The 12,821-nt window shown below is 33.4% G+C and overlaps 1 protein-coding gene across 1 annotated transcript; it reads right to left on the reverse strand.

The window, feature by feature from the left end:
- Window positions 1-3,224: 3,224 nt before the first annotated feature.
- Window positions 3,225-6,310, reverse strand: LOC135121362 (U4/U6 small nuclear ribonucleoprotein Prp3-like). Its single transcript, XM_064045676.1, has 17 exons — window positions 6,276-6,310; window positions 6,163-6,220; window positions 5,876-6,101; window positions 5,777-5,821; window positions 5,538-5,645; window positions 5,395-5,486; window positions 5,242-5,332; window positions 5,087-5,185; window positions 4,948-5,029; window positions 4,782-4,894; window positions 4,629-4,725; window positions 4,179-4,261; window positions 3,994-4,124; window positions 3,811-3,937; window positions 3,635-3,760; window positions 3,468-3,572; window positions 3,225-3,411 (listed from the first exon to the last, which is right to left on the reverse strand). Coding segments are annotated over exons 1-17 (1,641 nt in total). The 5' UTR covers window positions 6,277-6,310; the 3' UTR covers window positions 3,225-3,354.
- Between the last annotated feature and the right edge of the window lie 6,511 nt (window positions 6,311-12,821).

Genomic DNA, 12,821 nt, shown 5'->3' on the forward strand with positions numbered 1-12,821 from the left:
AGATAATACCCCGAATCGACTTCGACTACGTACTAGTTGTGGTATTCTATACTCTTTTTTACCCGTAAACTAAAGCGTATTCTAAGGATAGCTTATTGCCCTCATCATAATCACTTTTATCATATAACGTTAAACGTAATTTTTTGACATCTTTTGGTTTTAGGTGTTACTAGGTTGATTACGTCTCGAATTTTTACTTTAATTTATAAACTTTGAGTTGAAATGAAATGCCTTATCCATGATTAGATTTTATGAAAACATGGCTGAAGAGCCGATAAAATACGTGATCTAGAAAAGAAGAGAAATAATTACCATTACACCATGTTTAATAATTAAGCGCAGGAGAGGCGGCCTCAGTACCTTTGGTTAACTGAACTTCTTTTGGGCACGGGGACTTTATATAGCAAAGAAATTATGAGTCGTTTGATTCACCAAACAAATATGCTTGGCCCCATGATTTTATAAAGTATTTCACCTCCTGTAAACCCAAATTATTTTTATCGCACTAAATTAAGGTCAACTTATGTTTATACATGTTAAAGAATAACATGAAATCACATAATCGTCGACGGACAGCAGCCCGTAAGAGATCACTTTTACCCATCAATTTTATATTTTTATTTGTAAAAATACCTTTTCTAGCGCTCGATCGAGTAACAACTTCGAATACTTGTTGCGTATATTTTTTATCGGTCGCTTTTTCCACATACGGTGTGCGCCCCTCTTCCCACCATCATGGCCATATAAGTTTTTTTTATATGGTTTAACAGCTTATTTATTTTTGAACAAAGTCTATAAGCGTTTTGCTAACTAATAGTCTAGGCAAAAAACTAGTTAACTGAACTGTAAAACAATTTTGCAATGCTAACGGAGTAAATAGGTAAAACAAAGACTACTGGCAATTATAGTATAGGTTGACTGATTATTTAAAATGCACTTAGGGGAAGGTAAATCACAACGTTTAGAAAAGTTATAAATATGTCGAGAAATATTGGTGCTGTATTTAATCAAGAGGCATTCTTATTAGCCTGAGAGCTTGAACAGCTGTTTAGTCGTAATTATCCATTTGTCGTTAGTGGAAACCCGAGTTTCAAACATTGAAAAAAAATTTCCAGTAATTAAAACTTTTTAATCTTCATGAATTGGGTACTTTTTGGTCTCCTAAATCCATAGAGTATTTTTGAAGAACGAAGGGTCTTCAATTTTCTCAACATTGTCTTAAAAGCTTTTTATGCCCTCCACTATGACCGATATTGACTCAGTTGAACATCATTAAGAGTCGAGGGGGCTTTGCGGACTATAGTTGGCTTCAGCTTTTGAATCTGTTGCCGCTCTCTGGTGGTAATTATTTCTAGCGGTTTTTTACCACACGGTCAAATGTCGACGCTTTTTTTGTCCTCCGGGACAGCCATTATAGCTCGTTTAAAAGCGTACACAGGAGGAAAACTGGTCGGGCAGCTTACGTTTCTTTAGGAGGTCAACCCTAAAATGCCACTGCTAGAAGAACACCTCGGGGTATCACAAACCTTTTTAAACTCATGACCCTGTCCTGCTAATTATTTAGAATGCTATTGGTAGTGGACAATTCGCGCTTTAGATTGAAAAACTATGGTATACATTTCAAAAACATTGCTATATTAGCTATCGTTTTATAAAAATGCAATACCTTCAACAGGTTTCATAAATCTCGCTGAATGCGTCGTTCAAAAGGAGAAAAAGAAAAATAAAAAATATTTTTAAATTTTATTGGAACTATCTTATTTTGGTTCTTCGTTGTGGAAAAAGGAATAACATATTGACTTAAATGTGGTAGTAATAGAAAAGTTCAACAACTTACTGGTATTCTAAAGACAGTTTTATGTAAGGTTTCAAGCAAGTTAAGGTGATTCAGCAGATCAAACGGACCTATGACAGATTTAGGCATTGGGCGAAGCGGTCCAGCTATGTATAAAAGTTATTTAATATCTATGTATATATATATACAGGGCATGAATACACCAAATACAAAATTTTAATACTTTTTTTTAAGGTGCTAGTGTTTTACTGAGGTAAAAAGTTTTACGATTTATAAACTTTTAATATTGTCGTTATACTGTTTTATCAAAACTTTACTTTAAAATTACAAACTCTTTGTTGAGGCTAAAGTTCTCTCAAACCTAACGTCGAAAATTATAAGTTAGTGACAACATTGAAGACTTTAGAAATAAATATTTAAAGAATTATTTATTTGAAACTCTTATTTTTTAAGTGCGCGCTTGCCCCTTTTGGCAGCAAAAGAGCTTCCTTTAAGCAAGTAGGATCTAAGAATTAAGTAAATAAAGTCAGAACAAATATTTATTAGATCCTTTTTCTGCTCTGACTTAAAAATAAAGTTTGCGGTGTTGAATTGTGATCCTTATAATAAGTCTTGACGTCCTCCGTTAGCCTTAAACCTTTTTATTATTAATTGATGGTGGTACTAACGGAATACACAACCAAAATTGCTTAATCTACCATTTCCATGGTTAATAGAACATCCAATTATAATACATCTAAAAATAAAATTTTAAAGGACATAATTCACGATCTCGGGCGATACATTAACTTATCAGATCAATTTAGAAAGTCTACTCCTACTAAAGTTAAGTCGTGCGAGGCAGTTATAAAAAAAAGTTTTAAACTGATGACTAAAACTTTTTCACATATGAGTGAGGACACTTAAATTTTTACTTTTATTTCCGCACTCGACGAAAAAATAACTGTTTACAGCGACGCTCTTAAATTTGAATAGGCCGCTACACCATACAATAATACTTTCTTGAAGTAAACGAGTTGTTCTTTATTAATAAATTGAGCTCCTTGACATAAAGCAGATATTAAAAGAAAATAAAGAAAATTCTTGGATTTGAAAATAACAAGGGCATATTATTTATTATAAACAAAATTTATTTGCACCAAAAGCAATTTATCGTTAGCTAGAAGTACTGAAACTGCGAATTCAAAGCTTCTCCTTAAACACAAAATTTTTTCTTTCAAACACTCTACAAAAGAGCATAAGTTTTTTTAACAATAAAACTTCGTTGCTCAACTATAAAATAAAGGCGCCTGACATTTTATATTGTTCTATAAAAAACAATTTGTAAAAATGCTTAAAGCCAATAATTTATAAAAGAAAAACGTTATTATGCGATAGTTTTATTTGAAAAGTAATATAAACTATTATACAGGAAGAATCTTTGCTGAAATGAATAAGTCTTTGCTCCAATTTACGAGATCCTAAATTACATGACTGAAGGATCTGATCAGAGCCTTCTCTAGCCAAGTCAACAGTTTAGTGGCAAAGTAAACTTAGCTTTTCCAGTGTATATTAAAAAACTACTCGGCCTCGTCAATGTTTTCCATTTCCATTATTGCCTCAGTGATGCCTAAGTCCTGCGGAAAAATTATAAATTGGGTAACGACAATGGTAGCCAGCCGATATCCTGTACCCAATAATGTTCCACGTGAAATCTTGTTAAGTGCTCGCGCGCTTGACTGCTGGAAGAAAACGACTTGACTTTCCAGTTACCGAAAGCTCTTCTCTTTACGGTTCCCTTTCAAAAGGTTGACGTCAGGTTGGAGGACCCGAAAGAAAAGAATCTCTTAAAAGAGGAACCTCCCACACAAGGCGGCACTCGTTCTTAACAAAACCTCCACTCTCACTGGGCCCCGCCGGCTCGGCCAAGTCTTCTTCTGCCCATTTGATCCGGTTAAGCAAAAGTTTCTTGTACTTCTTTATGTTCTGGCACAAACTAAAGTCAACGCAGACACGAAGTACAGTATCAAGTGTACCTTCGGGCCACCCTCTGCAATCACGATACAGACGTCAGGGGAAGTTATAATCCTTCCGGTTAGCTTGAATTGCTGCGCATTTATATCGACTTTGTAGCGATTTTTAGAGTTTTTCATGTGATTCAATCTGTAAAGTACCGCTCAAATAATGGAAACTCTTCAATAATCTCAAGTCAGGGCAACCGAAAAACTGCTATGTGGGCCTTCTGGGATGTGTCTTCCATCAACCTTTTAGTTTTCTTTTCACTACGCTGCTCTTTAGTGAGTTTATTGAGCTCGTTATGCAAAATGCCAGCTTGAAGCCGGACTTCCATCTAAGAAAAGGAAGGAGTTAAAAATGTTATGTGGCAAAGCTATAAACGCAATACCTGCTTACGAACGGAAGACTCCAAGGAGCTTGGAGCAAGCACAGCCTCATCCGTTTTCGACCTCATAAAGTTGGAAAGTTTCACTGCAATAAGTAAAACAATTTTTAGGAAAGTAACGATGGCCATAAATTGTTTTATTTTTTTTATTATCAAAACCATTGAATAAAAAGAGGGAAAGAGAGAACAGGAGCACCAAACTAACGGAATTATGAAATATTACAACCTTGAACAAATTTAAATGCTTCGTGTGTTAAGGTTTACGGCGGTTACCGCGTGTAATATATATTTTTTGTGAGATATAAAGAACTACGCAAGAACAATATTTACCGCTCGGTTCGATACATTTAAGACCAGAGTTAACTTATATATAAACAACAGCAACAATTCCGTGTAAGCGAAGCTAAGTAGTGTCAAGAAATACACAATAACACTCCCCAGGCTCACACTAACATTTCGGATCGTCAGGGAGTACAAGCCCCATACGAATTTTTTCTCGCTTTTCAAGCTCTGCTTCTCGCCTCCGTTGGCGTCTAATTTTAATTCTTTCCTAGAAATACTGTTGGCAGGAGAGAATCTACACAGCGTTTAGAATAATATACAGACCTCTTTAGTAAGGTAAATAGGGACAGGTAGCTTCTTTTCTATAATGGGGGGGTCAATTAGTTCGGGATGCTCCACAAGATCAGTAACAACCTCGATTTTCCGGAGATCAAGGCCTGATAACCCCAACTATAAGGTCACTTTTACATAGAAAACGGAGGAAGGTCACTAGTAGGCTCGAAGTTGTCATAAGTCCCTGTCTTCAGAAGGGGGGCGTCCCACCACTCGACGTCGGGCACCACCGTCACAGCCTGACGCCGAAGAGTTGAAAATTTGGATTAAAAAGATTGACGAAGAAACAAACATACAAAGTTATTTGGTGTCAACAACGCTAACTTGGTAGCTGCCGAGATACCCGTTTTCTTAGCGGTTGCCGCGATCTCTTCTTGCAGCCGTTCAATTTGTTGCTGGCAGCAAAGAATATAGAAACTTTCCTTACGGACTGGAGAGCGCACTAAGAAACCTGATGCCGCATCTTCTCGCCAGCACGTTCGTACACTCCCCGTTCAATGAACTTGAGGCCTTGTTTGATTCGCGCAGAAGTCGGCTTTTCTCTACAAAAGTGAAGCGCCGGAATATAGAATTAGTTCAATAGATATTGAAGTAAACAACATACACAATTCGGGGATCATAAAATTCGTCCTTGGGCTCTTCAACAACTTCTTCTACGGGCTTCGGCTCAGTTTCAACTTTAGCTCGTAAATTAGCCTAAATAATATATTTCGATGTTTTATAAGTGAAGCAAACTGATATAAACACCTTCAAAGTCTGAACTCGCGAGTCAACAGTGATGACCCGTCCAGCTTCGTCAACAAGTTCTCCTCTTTCGTTTAGCTTCCAAGTTTTAGGCATTACTTTAGCCCCTTTCTATTCACTCTAAAATTAGTATACCATTCTTTATAGAGTGGTTTACAGAAATAGATATAACTTGACTAAGAAGCTTTAAAAGGGCCCTTAGGTTAAAATAGATAATAAGGAAGATATAATTAATTTAATACCAGATCAAACAGCCCATAGCTAGCTTTAAATTGGGCCAACCTTTCCTTAAAATTAATTATAATAAGAAACACCCAAAGCTTGACAAGAGATCTATTTACCTGAATGGAGGCTAAACTTAGTTCTGACAAAGGATAAGACGAGGAATTAGTGCCTGTCAAATCAACAGCGTCAGTGTACGATGATTGTGGAACACCGTTTCCAGAAGTAATGTCTACACCGGGCGTGGTTTTATTAAGAGGCGGGTCACAGCCAGTAGAATTTGTTAACTTCTTTTTATGCTCCATAATGTTTGCTTGTATCTGGGCAATTTTATCCTGGATGCCCCTAAAATTAAAGAGATTTATAACTTAGCCTATGTTTTAATAGTTTATGTGTTTAACATTACTTTAATCGCTTATCAGTTGTAATATGATCAGAGGAAAGCCTTTTTCTTGCTTCACTCACTAAAAAAAAATAAATAATAAGAAAAAAACACGTATACATAGGAAATAGACATACTTGCTCTTAGCTAAAGGTTTAAACTTAAAACAGAGAGACAAGGCGGTAGGAAACTGCTATGCACGAGCAAAGGCCCCCGCTGTTGAAGAGACAAGGGTAGGAGAATTCCATAACCTAGTGGTTTGCTGTCTGCGTACATGCAGTTGAAGGGGAGTTTTGGCAAGTTTTTATTTAGTAATCTGTATGTAGCGCTGGCTCACTGCAGGCACGATTTATTATTAATTGCTGCTCAATCTACTTTTCCTCTGTTAACTGGGGGTGTCTCAACTCTCTTAGCAAATCTTAACGCAATCAATTGGAAAGGATCTTCTTTATCATCACAGCTTAATAGCAAATCACAATAAAGAAGTATAAGCAAATGAATAACAGTATTACATGTAATACGTTAAGTTATTATAAATGGTGAGTTTTAGTTATTTAACCTATATTTCTATGTTTCTATTGACGTTTATCTCTTGTGACCATTCAGTATTTATACTATATAGGACTTTTTTAAACCTTTATTTTAAAGTTCTATTAAATAGTACCAGTTCCTATATAACTTAAAATAGATGATTTAGAACGAATATGAAGTAAACAAGCAAGGGCTTAAAATAAGCTAATTGAGACACAACTTGCCAAAACTATAAATTTACCTTTTGTTAACTTTTTGAAAGTTATTTATAATCCGTAATTTTGTATAAATTAATATGATTTTTTTTTTCTTTTTGTAATAAATCAAGCAAAAATTTATTTCTAAAGTTATTAGTTTCGTAATTTCGTGTACACAAATAAATCTAATATAAGACAAATTTTGTTTACCTTTAAACCTATTTTAATTAAATCAGATTTTAAGTTTATTTATTATAATATTATTGTGGAAACAATGTATACAATTAATTTTTTAAAAATTTTGTTTTTTTCTTCTTTCTTAAATTTATAGTTTACTATTTTTAAAATCTCTGTTTAACTTTTATACATTTTAATTGTTTGCCCTTCACTGTTCACTGCTTGTCTTCAGGCCGGAATCTCAGTCGATATTAAGTTACTTAAGTCTAGCCCGTGGCAGCGCTCGTGTTTATATCTGGGTTTTTTTCACGGAGAGGTTAACTTCGCAAATATCCAAGAGAGAAATAGAGTCGCGTTGGTAGGGATTGAACACACGGTCTTGAGTAGGTGCTCCATTAATTTTGACCCCCGAGCCCCGAGGGCAAGTCAGCCCTATTACGATGGTCTTACGTATTTAGCCTGTTAGATTACGGTTAATGTCTTAAAAGTTCAAAAATGTTTGCTCAAGAAGAGACAAAACCAAAAACCTCATAACCTTAAAGTTTTTTATTGCTATTCTGTGGTGGGCTCATTTTGAAAGTTATCGACCAAAATTAACTTGAAACACCTTGAACAATTTTTAAAAAAGAGAACACTAAGAATATTTTATACCTGTAAGTATGTAGACGAAGCAGACTCCACTTAATAGTAAGCTTCTTATCCCAATTCAGGGCTATTACGGAGCTTCAACGAGTTAAAAGGAAGTTTGTCGCGGCTTTCGCAAGTATTTTTCTGCTTTTCCTATCCACAAGCTTGAAAAGTTTAACAATTTAAACCATAAATCCTAATATTAGTAACTAAATCGATAATTTATTTATGTGCTTCTACATTTAGAGTATATATACTTTAAAATGTTGCTTTAAATAAAGAGACGGATGAGGCTAGAGCGTTGGCTTCAAGCCTAACTTAAATACTAAGAAGGCCAAATTAAACGAACTGCTAAATGAAGTCTCGCTCTCTTCGTGATTTTTTAAGTTTAAGTTTCTTCATCAAAAAATAGGTTTGTAAGGCCTTTACTCTTTTATAAGTAAAATGGTTAAAGATAGCTTTCCCTTGACGTTTTTCATTTTGCAGAAATTTGCCTAAACTGCGGAAGCCTTTTTCGTACGAAATTATAAGTCGCTTCTCTAATTTTATTTGGGCAGATGTTAATCTTATTTAATTTTAAAATTTTTTTTAACTGTGTTTTATAAGTAAGCACTTATGAAATAATAAAACGTTTATAGAAAATTATTGCACATGTTACAATAAAGGTTTGTTTACTATAGTTTTTACAGCCGTAATACTGATAAGCAACTTTTTTAGAAAAAAATTTTCCTTTGAACTATTTTTTAGTTTATATGCGAATTTTTAGAAATTTTTTTTTTCCTGTAATATAGATTTTTATAATTAACGATAAAAGGAGTAGCCTCGTGTGTACCTGGCATAAAATGGCATTGATTATATTAAAAGGCAGATTAATTTAGTTTGTTAACTTTAATATAGTATTTTTGTAAAGTTGCTCTTCAACTCAACATAATTAAGCGTACATGCTACTTTTTTCATTTTTATTTAGTAAATCTTTTTAGACTTAGGAACGCTTTTTTTGCATAACGTTATGTATTTATAAATTTTAAGACTTCTATGAACCATATATTTATGTTTTTATAAAACTATTATAGCTTAATTACTATGAAGGCTTGCTTTTCAACATTTTTGTCAATTAATTCTTTGTCTACAGTTTTATTATAATATATTTAGATTAGCTTTAATTTTATTAAACAATTAAGCGTTTAAGAACGGTATTTACACTATTGTTTTAATAAAGGTCGCTATTGTCTTGCCTTTTTTCTTATTGCAAAGCTCGGAATATAGTTTGCAGTCAAAAAGAATTTTACACCTTCTATATGTTATTATTACCACGTACCTAACAGATTATTATCTAGTATCTCTACCCTAAAATCTGTATGACAGGAAAACACAACTCTTCTCTTCATAATCAGTCGTAAAGGCACTATAAACTTTTAAAAAGCTAGGTTATTGAAAACGCCCTAGGGTTGTAGTGCAAAAGGCTTGACATTTATTTTAGCATTTTGGAATTTCCACCACCCAACTAGCTTTCAGATCTTCCGGTAACTGACTAGTAAAAGCATGAGTTTCTCGTATAACTTTCCGCAGATTTGGAATAATCGCCTTTCTTTTAATTAAAGAATCCGCAATTCTTAAGCTTGGCATTTCCATTTTCTCTTCAATTTGCTGGCATTATATAAGTATTAATAATAAGCGCACATCCTACACTATGTAGTTACCGAAATTAAAGTTAACTGGTACGCCAAAGTCATTTTTGTTAACTTTTTGGACTGATGGCTTTTTTTAGAATTTTCTTCTATGTATTCCTCTATGGTTTCTAAAAATTTTTCATTATTTTCAATCCATACAGACAAAAGTTTATCCCTTCCCTTATAGAAAACTCTTTCTTCTTCACTTACCAGTTTTCCTGTTGGTTCGTTTACACGGCTATGTTTTTTTGGAGGGCCTTGGGTTTGTTGACATGATGTAGGAGTAGCTTTCGAGTGTACTTTAAGCATAATATATCTCTTAACTTCTGCAACTTTGACGAGATACCATCGTACAGGGTATAAAGTATATATACTACTGTTATGGACTAATTTAGTTTTAATATATTTTTTAAATAGAAAAGTTTCTAATGATTAATTCTATTAGTTAGCCCAAAATTTCTATATTAGGGTTGCTATAAATTTATTAGCTGTTAATATAAATCTACAATAGAGAACAGAAACGGCCAATGTTAACCGGTTTTTGCCATTTGCATAAATGCTAATTAATTTTAATTTTATTGTAGATAGTTAAGAATTATAAATTAAATATATTATGTACTTTGCTTTGAACTTTTTACAAATATGTAGTTAGCAAGTGCATATAAGTGCGGTCAAGTTGTAAAACTATGTAAGTAAGCTAGCTAGTGGCGCGGCTCGAGTGATCTTCTATCGCGTGTTTGCGGGTGGTCTGCTTCTTGCGTTAAATAGCGTCGCTGGGCCAGTGAAATAAATTGATTATGTTGTTTCTGCACTGAGTAATCTTTATTATACTTCGGTAACTAGAATAGATAGTATCGGATAACAAATATAACAAATTACCACAGTCTCCGTGTTCTCCTCTCCCTCCCCACAACTTAATTTTTTTATTTTTTGCTAAAACGAAAGTCGCTGTGTACTAATAGTAAAAACGTATTATAATTAAAACCATTAAAATAAATTATAAAAAGACGGAAAAAATCTATAATTGAAAATTTTATCCATAAATTACTTAAAATTTAGTTATAATTTAAGGCGTTTTCGTTATTAGTTGTTGAGTTTACTTCTAGTCCTTAAGCTAGTATTTTTTTTTTTAATTTTACGTTACCTTACAAATAAAAAATTGGCTCTTATTAATCAACTAAACTTTTGTGCCTTATTGTCCGTTTCAGATCCTTACTGTTGTTAAAATAGTCTCAAGATCTTTTTTTGATGCCAGGTACAAAATCTTTACAATCCTACTTACGCGCCAACTTTGAATAGCATCATTTTTATTCAATATATATTTACCTTTGGTGAGTATTAAAACAGGTTCCACAGGAAACACATTGTCACTAACTTCCTCGCTCTAAGTATACTTACCTTATAAAATTTTTTAACAAACTTAGTTTCTCGTGTGATACTACTTTTTTCTATAACTGTAATATTATTTCCCGGTAATAAGAAGTCCTAAGTTACGTTACTTTTTAGAGTTAATTTGATAAGTCTATTAAAGTTAGTAGTGATTAAAATTTTTTAAAATTTTTTGTTTTTATTAAGGGTGCTTTAAAGAATTTTTAGTATGTGGGCTCCGCTTTCCCCTAATGAGCTCTTAAACGAGTTAATTGCATGCATTTGAGGAGCAATTCGGTGTATGCAGTAAATCAAACCAGTTTCAACAATTTAGGTCCTCCCAGTGATATACTCTAATTTTTAGCGTTTTTTGACTTATAACGCCATTTAGGTAAAACCTAAATATCTACCTTTTTTTATAAAACGTTTCACGACATTTATTTTAATTGAATTTTATTGAAATGCACTTATAAAGTTGGTCTTAATTTTGGTTTATCAAAAGGAAAGTAAAGACCAGTTAATGTTTTAAGAACAATAATTCTACACATTTGATAATAGATCCCTGAGCAAGAGTAATTATGAGACGGAGACAATTTTGTAAAGGAGCGAAAGCATATATAAAAAATTAAAATTTATTCAAAAGTTACCAGAACTCCTTTGTTAAATTCATTTTCATTTTTTAATGGCCATCACCCCTCAGATACAAGGAAGTAAGGAAAATATTGGAGAGTAGGAAGTAAGATAGGAAAAAAAAGGATGGAAAGTTTGCACCATAACATTGTAATGAATGAAGGAATTTAAATATTGTGCTCCCCCCCCCCACTTCATTGCCAATACTTATTCTTAGTACCCCTTAAATACGTTTAATATTTTTATTATGTACACTATAATGTTTATACTATCTTCAAAGTTAATGTGAAAATTTTCATGATATTACGTAAACGACAGATATAATATTAATTAAAAAAAATTGGACGAGTGAGTTTGTTTTTGAGTCATAACACCCGTACAATTGTTTAGATATTATCATACAGCAATGCGTAAGAATGCACCTGTAAGTGAATTTAAAGGGTTATTAAAAAGAAACTGGCTCTGTCAAATTCTTATTTTGGTTTTTAAGCCTATTCAAAACACTAACTGCTGGACTAGTTGTCAAAAACATAAAACTACTTAGAACTATTATTTTACAAAAGATGTGTCTATCGGATTTCATTGTCATCTTCAGAAAGGTTTTAGTACTGTTCGTGCAACGGTCGAACTTTAAGTCGCTTAATTAGTATTCCTTTAAAAGTTAAGGCGGTGTATTCTTCGGAGGAAGTACGCATAGGTGTTTTTTCCTCAAACTTACGCCATTTGGCTTAAGATTGAAAAAAAACCGCTATAAAACTACGGTCGTTAGAGGTGAAACTTATAAAACACTAATTTCGCTTAGCTGTTAGCCAGGTCTCCCCTACTGTCCTCTTGTTGCTCAAGGGGAGCTTAGAATTATGAAAGAAAGAAACAACAGTAAAGTTTCGCTTGATATTAGCTAATTGTTTTATGTGCCCAAAGCAGTAAAGTTCTTTTATATTTTTGTTGCGAGAATAACGTGATTCTCAATCGAATCTACAAACTTTAATTACCTTGAGCTCTGTCAAAAGATGTCGCAGTTCTATATCTAGCTGGCATTTTAACTTCTCGTGTCGGATGGTTAAAAGTGTTTTTTTCTCCAGGAAAAGTAGTTTCATCTATAAATACATATATTGCAACCGTTTCAAGTGTTAAGTGTTTCAGTTGTATGATCAATCATTTTGTCATTGGTAAAAAACTTTAGAATTACATTAATAACTGTGTACAAACCATTTAACTTAAAATTCACCTTGGCCAATCATTTCTTAAGGAATTTAGGGGCGCAACCTTAAAAGGGTTATATTGCGTTTCTTTGAGGACACTTGGACGCGGCGTGCTCTAAGCCCAATGCATTTTGTCGTGCGTTTGTGTTGCTTTGTATCGCTGCCATTACTATGTTATTAGTTAAAGAGATGTAAAATTAGATAGCAGATAACTTATCTATTATTAAAAGTTAAAACTTCATTTTGCTTTAATTTTTAAATTTTTAGTAGTTAATCTGAAG

Source organism: Zophobas morio, unplaced genomic scaffold, assembly GCF_036711695.1.
Source record: "Zophobas morio isolate AGI-343-1 ecotype UQ-CSIRO unplaced genomic scaffold, CSIRO_AGI_Zmor_V1 ptg000568l, whole genome shotgun sequence".
NCBI classification, from domain to species: domain Eukaryota; kingdom Metazoa; phylum Arthropoda; class Insecta; order Coleoptera; family Tenebrionidae; genus Zophobas; species Zophobas morio.

Bases quoted from the DNA above. Each gene is read 5' to 3' on its own strand.
- LOC135121362 (XM_064045676.1), bottom strand. The intron at 5,030-5,086 runs GTATGTTTGTTT...CTTCGGCGTCAG, and splicing joins TGTTGACACCAAATAACTTT to GCTGTGACGGTGGTGCCCGA. The intron at 3,761-3,810 runs GTACACTTGATA...AGTTTGTGCCAG, and splicing joins TTGCAGAGGGTGGCCCGAAG to AACATAAAGAAGTACAAGAA.